Source organism: Coregonus clupeaformis, chromosome 5 (assembly GCF_020615455.1).
Source record: "Coregonus clupeaformis isolate EN_2021a chromosome 5, ASM2061545v1, whole genome shotgun sequence".
Lineage (NCBI taxonomy): Eukaryota > Metazoa > Chordata > Actinopteri > Salmoniformes > Salmonidae > Coregonus > Coregonus clupeaformis.
In genome coordinates, this window is record NC_059196.1 from 18,544,122 (window position 1) to 18,551,942 (window position 7,821).

The 7,821-nt window shown below is 47.3% G+C and overlaps 1 protein-coding gene across 1 annotated transcript; it reads left to right on the top strand.

Moving 5' to 3' along the window:
- The first annotated feature begins 948 nt into the window (after positions 1 to 948).
- LOC121564201 (WD repeat-containing protein 20-like) lies at positions 949 to 6,512 on the top strand. Its single transcript, XM_045215690.1, has 4 exons — positions 949 to 1,533; positions 2,275 to 2,457; positions 4,013 to 5,386; positions 5,594 to 6,512. Exons 1-4 carry the CDS (start codon positions 1,084 to 1,086, stop codon positions 5,639 to 5,641), a joined length of 2,055 nt encoding a protein of 684 aa, XP_045071625.1. The 5' UTR covers positions 949 to 1,083; the 3' UTR covers positions 5,642 to 6,512.
- The last annotated feature ends 1,309 nt before the right edge of the window (positions 6,513 to 7,821 follow it).

Here is a 7,821-nt window from a genome sequence, read left to right on the forward strand (position 1 = left end):
AAGGGGAAGGGTTAGCTAAAATGGTTAAGGTTAGGGTTATGGGAGGGGCTAGCTAACATGCTAAATAGTTGTAAAGTAGCTCAAAAGTAGTAGTCATTGAAAAGTTGCTAATTAGCTAAAATGCTAAAGTTGTCCGTGATGATATTTGAACTCGCAACCTTTGGGTTGCTAGACGTCAGCGTTATACACACACACACCCACCCCACTTTCCTTTCTTCTTAAGTAACAATCTGTCTTATGTAACCATACCAAACGTAACATATCATACTAACTGTAAGTCGCTCTGGATAAGAGCGAGCGTCTGCTAAATGACGTAAATGTAAATGTAATTTAAGTGTCTCGGGAATACATTTACTATGTTACGTCTAGTCTATGAGACCAGGCTGTCTTTTTTTCATCCACAGGCTCACAGACACATAGGGGCCTACACTTCCCATCACAATCTATTCCAATAAATGGGGAACATTACCCAATAAAGATCTTACAAGTCTGACTTATTTTTCATAGCACTGGAATGGCCAACTGTTTTCACAGTGCATGAAAGTGTTTTTGGAGTGATCAAGTTTAATTTCCCATAGACACTATTCTAAATGAGGCTCCCATTTCTCTGAGGTCTGCAAAGACTGCAGTGAAGCCTTCCTTCAGTAAGTGAGTTGTCCTGATAACAGGAAATGACGGTTGTTTCAATCATATCAGGAGGTTGCTGCAAACTGATGTGGTTTTGACCTAGTTTTAACACAAGTCGAATATTATTTGCTAGTTCATGATGGCCAGCCAGAGGGATGAATACCAAAACTTGAAATCAACTAATTCCAAACATCAGTAGCCTAGCTGCAGCTCCTCATTACAGATGTATGGCGACTGCGCAGCGCAGCTTGCCAACACTCACGAACTTGCAGCACCACTCGCACTATTAGAAGTGGTGCGCGCAACCGGTGCTGCAGATGGTTGTAATAACAAGGCTACCCAGACCAATGATTTATGACGCTTGAAAATGGTCTCTCAGCTTGTTCACTGAATAGCAGTCTTTTAAAAATGCGCTTCAAGACCCATTAGTTTCTTGGATCTACAGGCTCACTAACTATGCCCATCGCTTCCATTTCCATTGTAGTTTCGCGTATTATTTCCAGGTCAAAATGTCAGTTTCCTGTGTGGCTTGTTTGTAGGCTACTAAAAATGGCCGGTGATGGAGGCGCTCTGAAGGATATCAATGAGATTAAATCCCAGTTCAGGACTAGAGAGGGTTTTTACAAACTACTGACTCTCTCGGATTCACAACAACGAGGTGGACTACCACGGGGTCTGTCCGCAGGTACCACGGTGGGTCCCGGGGGTGGTGTAGGTCTGGTGCAGGGGCCCGGAGCTGCCTCTTCCTCCAATGCCGCAGCCAGCTCTTCTCCGGCGGGCTTCCTACCTCCTGTCAGGGTCTCCATGGTGAAGCTTCAGCCGGAGGACCCGAGCGAAGAATCCGAGAGAGTGTGTTTTAACATCGGAAGAGAGCTTTATTTCTACACCTACACAAATATCAAGAAGGTAATTTGAATAACGGAGTTTGCAATTAATTAATAGACGACTGAGATTGATTATAAGCTAACGTTAGCCACGTTCGTTTGAGGCATTTATTATTGTTTTGCTAAGCATCAGTAGACCATAGAAAATGTTGCATGCACGTAAAGGCGTGTAGACTGTGTGGCTGGAATGCAACAATGTTGCAACATTTCAGAAATACAGTTGCAAGAATGTAGCTGCATTGATGTTACAAGTAGCGCGTCATTTTTGTGACCGCAAATGTTTTCATCCGGTTTTACACAACCCTCAATTTTGTAGTTTTTAATGAAAGAAATGCCTCAATGGGGTGGAGGAAATCTCATTATAAACTGGGTGGTTCGAGCCCTGAATGCTGATTGGCTGACAGCCATGGTATATCACGGGTATGACAAAACATGTATTTTTACTGCTCTAATTACGTTGGTAACCAGTTTATAATAGCAATAAGACACCTCCACATGTGTCGTGCCTAAGAACAGCCCTTAGCTGTGGTATATTGGCCATATACCACACCCCCTCGTGCCTTATTGCTTAAATATAAAACACTTATTTCCTCTAATCTGATATACTCATAAAATGTATTTTAAACATGCACCAAATTGAACTTCCACAAAGGGGACAAACACTGAAATAGAACACAGAAAAGGCTCTATTGAATTACCTTATGACCCTCTTTATAAAAGCTGCTTGCTCCTAACTCTCTCCCCCTCTGTGTTGTCTGTGTAGGCTGTGGACCTCAGTAAACCCATAGACAAGCGTATCTACAAGGGCACCCAGCCCACCTGCCATGACTTCAACCAGTACTCTGCCACAGCAGACAGTGTGGCCCTCATTGTGGGCTTTTCAGCAGGCCAGGTTCAATACCTAGACCCCATTAAGAAGGAGACAAGCAAGCTCTTCAATGAGGAGGTGTGTGTTGTCGGTCTGTCTGTTTTTCCGCCTGTCTCTGTCTTCTTGTCTGTGTTGGGAGGGGGGTTGAGCTATAGCCTATGTCTGTGTTGCCATTTGCTTTATTTCATATGAATATTTGGAACACTGCAAATACTTTTTTAAAGAGCTGCCTGCCTTTTTGGAGAATGATGTTCTTAAAGGCCCAATGTAGCTGTTTTTATATAAATATCAAATAATTTCTGGGTAACAATTAAGTACCTTTTAAGAACCCCTTAAAATGGGGAAAAAAATAGCTTTTTAGCAACAAAAAATGTCTCAAGCAAGAATGTTGCTAGGACTGTCTGGGGAGTGGACTGAGTGGGGAGGGGAAAACTGAAAACTAGCAGTTATTGACAGAGAGGTTTGGCACTCTATTTGTTATTGGCCTATTAAACAATTTACCGAATGCTGATGTCACCATGGAAAGCCGAAACTACCGCACATGCAAACCTGCTGATTAGAAGGTCCTGTGTAGATTATATTTTCAACCAGCAACTATCAGGATATAACACTGATAACATTTTTCATCAGCTGTTGTACAATATGATATTAAACACAGGAAAAGCTGAATTTTGACTGCACTGGGCCTTTAATTAAATTCAGAAGATGGAGTGTGAATGAATGATGATGAAGAGTACTTCTCTTTGCCTTTGCTTGGTTTCTCTAAGTCAATTAACCTCCTCCGGAGCAGTAGATCTAAATCCCCTCTCACTGCTGTTTTATCTCTGTCACTTAGCTCAGCTTTATACCAACATGCCTCACTTTTATCATAGGATAACATAGAAACAGGTTTGTGCCCTCTAATTATTGGGACAGTGAAGCATTTTTTCTTTTGGCTCTATACTCAAAATGTTTGGAAACAATGACTGAGGTTAAAGTGCAGACTGTCCGCTTTAATTTGAGGGTATTTTCATCCATATCAGGTGAACTGTTTAGAAATTACAGCACTTTTTGTACATAGTCCCTCCATTTTAGGCGAGCTAAAGTATTGGGACAAATTCACTTATGTGTATTAAAGTAGTAAAAACGTACGTATTTGGTGCCATATTCATAGCATGCAATGACTACATCAAGCGTGTGTTTCAGTTTATTTTGATTTCAAATCCAAACCTTTGGAGTATAGAGCTAAAAGAGGAAAAATGCTTCACTGTCCCAATACTTACAGAGGGCACTGTAGGTCTGGTTTTCCGGACAAAGATTAAGCCTAGTCCTGGACTAAAAGCACTTTGAATGGAGAATCTCCCTTGAACATGCTTCTTTGTCCAGGACTAGGCTTAATCTATGTCTCGGAAGCCGACCCATAGTCTTTCACTCCAGATATAATTTCATGTAGGCTGTCCTTTTGTAACACTGTAGTTTAGTCTTAGAACCTCTAACAGTTCTGATATTAGTTACAGTTGTTGTGACACCTGGCATCCTCTTTCAGATGCATCTCTTACCATTGTCGCTGAACATAGCATATAAGCGTGCCAAATATTCCAGTGTTGCTAATATCAAAATCTTATTCTCCTCACACCCCCATGTCGCCTTTCAGAGGATGATAGACAAGTCCAAGGTAACCTGTCTGAAATGGCTGCCCAAGTCAGAGAATCTGTTCCTGGCTTCTTACGCCAGTGGCCACCTCTACCTCTACAACGTGGAGCACCCGTGTGGCACTGCCGCCCCGCAGTACTCCCTGCTCCGCCAAGGCGAGGGCTTTGCCGTCTACGCCTGCAAGACGAAGACGCCCCGAAACCCACTGCTGCGCTGGGCCGTGGGCGACGGAGGCCTCAACGAGTTTGCCTTCTCGCCGGACGGCGTGCACATGGCGTGTGTGGGCCAGGACGGCTGCTTGCGCGTCTTCCACTTTGACTCCATGGAGCTGCAGGGTGTGATGAAGAGCTACTTCGGCGGCCTGCTGTGCGTCTCCTGGAGCCCCGACGGCAAATACCTGGCCACGGGCGGCGAGGACGACCTGGTGACGGTGTGGTCGTTCGCGGAGAGCCGCGTGGTGGCCCGGGGACACGGTCACAAGTCATGGGTGAACGTGGTGGCCTTTGACCCCTTCACCACCAGCCTGGAGGACGAGGAGCCCATGGAGCTGAGTGGCAGCGAGGAGGACCTACAGCAGGGGCCGCTGCACTTTGGCCGTGTGCGCACCAGCAGCACGCTGTCACGCCTCTCCCGCCACAGCTCCAAGGGCGGCTCGCCCTCTGTCACCTACCGCTTCGGCTCGGTGGGCCAGGACACCCAGTTCTGCCTGTGGGACCTGACGGATGACGTGCTGTACCCACGGCTGCCCCTGTCCCGTGCCCTCACCAACACCTTCGGCCCCACCATCCCCCCCTCTGTCAGCAGCACCATCAACAACACTACAGGCGGAGGGAGTGGAGGGGTCGTAGGAGGAGGAGGGGTAGAGGGCCACCACCACCCCACCACTAACCCACACCAGCCCCCCACCATGCCCCTGCCACTCCCCCGCTCCCTGTCGCGCTCCAACTCCCTCCCCCACCCCGCCGTGGCCAACGTCTCTAAGGGCCAGAGCACGACGGAGGGCGGGGGAGGGAGCGGAGGGGGCAACTCCACCCCCTTCAGTATCGGCCGCTTCGCCACACTTTCCCTGCAGGAGCGCAAGTCGGACAAGTCTGGGGTGGGCGGGGAGAAGGAGCACAAGCGCTACCATAGCCTGGGCAACATCAGCAAGACAAACGACAAGATCAACGTAGCGCCACGCAGCAGTCGCCTGGACGCCGCCAAGGTGCTGGGCACCACCCTGTGCCCGCGGATGCACGAAGTGCCCCTGCTGGAGCCCCTGGTGTGTAAGAAGATCGCCCACGAGAGGCTGACCGTGCTGGTGTTCATGGACGACTGCATCATCACCGCGTGCCAGGAGGGCCTCATCTGCACCTGGGCACGGCCGGGTAAAGCGGTGAGTCCTGCCCCCAGCGTCCGTAACGTTACAGCAGCAAAACATCTATCAATGAATAATGCTCTGTAGGCTGTCCTATCAGCTTTTAGTAGTTTTATAGGACTTCTGCCCTTGAGAGTATTTCTGGATTACTTGCCATTACTCTAACCTTTCTTCCTTTCTCTCTCCCTCTTTCCCCTCCCTGATGCTGCCTGCCCCCTCCTCCAGAACTTGACAGCACAGAATGGGAACTCTCCCAGTGGCACGGTGGTATAGCTGGAAGTGGAACTTTGCACTCGCCCCTCCCCCCCCACCCCACCAAACCCCCATCATGGCTGGAGAGGGGCCAGCATCTGCACCCTATCATCACAGTATTGCACCCCTGATGTATCCCCATGCCTCTCACCGCTTCTCTTTAGAAAGACTACAAAACAAAACGGGGACCGTCCCTCTTTTCCCAGAAGCATAGAGAAGACAGACTCATATCCACCCTGTAAACACTACGAAAGCCACGGCCATTTTATTTATTTATTTACCTTATCACAAGACTTAAGTAATTTATATTGTAAATAATACGAATACTCTATAAATACAGAGGACAAAGAGTATCGAAAGAATGACTCAAGCGAGTGTAAAAAAAGAATATTACTAAATTATATGAAGATCCTATATTGTACATAGCGACACAGTTAACATTGAATGTCTGCAGTTAGGGACCTGAAGATGTAGTGTTTTTGTGTGATAGAGGTCCTTGATTTGTCATGTCCCTTGAAGCAAACTGGTTTGGGTTGTCGATGAAGACGGACGCATTTAGGGTCTTCAGCATTAGTACGGAGAGCAATCATCCTATGGCTGCTACTGTACTCTTCAACTGAGACTGTCCGCTCCCAAGTATACTTGTTCCTAACATTACTGCACAGAGTGACACACTGTACCCAAGTATGCTTTCAAGCAGTGTAGCATCCAATAAGCTCCATTCCACTCACACCTGCAATGCCTCTTGCAAGATTTTGCACATTCGACAGTCATCATTTTAGCCCACAGAAGGAAACTAGAGGCAGTTTGTCTTGTTGTGATTTTATTTTGTTTTGTTAATTTATTTCAAATCAAATCAAATCAAATTGTATTGGCCACATGCGGCGAATACAATAGGTGTAGACATTACAGTGAAATGCTTACCAACAATGCATTTATTTTTTTATAAAAAAGTAAAAAATAAATAAAAAAACAAGTGTTGAGAAAAAAAGATCAGAAGTAAAATAAAATAACAGTAGGGAGGCTATATATACAGGGGGGTACCGGTGCAGAGTCAATGTGTGGGGGCACCGGCTAGTTGAGGTAATATGTACATGTGGGTAGAGTTAAAGTGACTATGCATAAATAATTAACAGAGTAGCAGCAGCGTAAAAAGATGGGGTGGGGGTGGGGGGGCAGTGCAAATAGTCCGGGTAGCCATGATTAGCTGTTCAGGAGTCTTATGGCTTGGGGGTAGAAGGTGTTGAGAAGTCTTTTGGACCTAGACTTGGCACTCTGGTACCGCTTGCCATGCGGTAGCAGAGAGAACAGTCTATGACTAGGGTGGCTGGAGTCTTTGACAATTTTTAGGGCCTTCCTCTGACACCGCCTGGTATAGAGATCCTGGATGACAGGAAGCTTGGCCCCAGTGATGTAATGGGCCGTACGCACTACCCTCTGTAGTGCCTTGCGGTCGGAGGCTGAGCAGTTGCCATACCAGGCAGTGATGCAACCAGTCAGGATGCTCTCGATGGTGCAGCTGTAGAACCTTTTGAGGATCTGAGGACCCATGCCAAATCTTTTCAGTCTCCTGAGGGGGAATAGGCTTTGTTGTGCCCTCTTCACGACTGTCTTGGTGTATTTGGACCATGATAGTTCGTTGGTGATGTGGACACCAAGGAACTTGAAGCTCTCAACCTGTTCCACTACAGCCCCGTCGATGAGAATGGGGGCGTGCTCAGTCCTCTTTTTTTTTCCTGTAGTCCACAATCATCTCATTTGTCTTGGTCACGTTGAGGGAGAGGTTGTTATCCTGGCACCACACGGCCAGGTCTCTGACCTCCTCCCTATAGGCTGTCTCATCGTTGTCGGTGATCAGGCCTACCACTGTTGTGCCGTCGGCAGTCATGGGTGAACAGGGAGTACAGGAGGGGACTGAGCACGCACCCCTGAGGGGCCCCGTGTTGAGGATCAGTGTGGCAGATGTGTTGGTGACCTACCCTTACCACCTGGGGGTGGCCTGTCAGGAAGTCCAGGATCCAGTTGCAGAGGGAGGTGTTTAGTCCCAGGATCCTTAGCTTAGTGATGAGCTTTGAGGGCACTATGGTGTTGAATGCTGAGCTGTAGTCAATGAATAGCATTCTCACGTAGGTGTTTCTCTTGTCCAGGTGGGAAAGGGCAGTGTGGAGTGCAATAGAGATTGCATCATCTGTGGATCTGTT

Coding starts and splice junctions, on each gene's coding strand:
- LOC121564201 (XM_045215690.1), top strand. CDS start 1,084: ATGCCCATCGCTTCCATTTCCATTGTAGTTTCGCGTATTATTTCCAGG. Junction 1,534..2,274: donor CCTACACAAATATCAAGAAG/GTAATTTGAATA, acceptor TTGTCTGTGTAG/GCTGTGGACCTCAGTAAACC. Junction 2,458..4,012: donor GCAAGCTCTTCAATGAGGAG/GTGTGTGTTGTC, acceptor GTCGCCTTTCAG/AGGATGATAGACAAGTCCAA.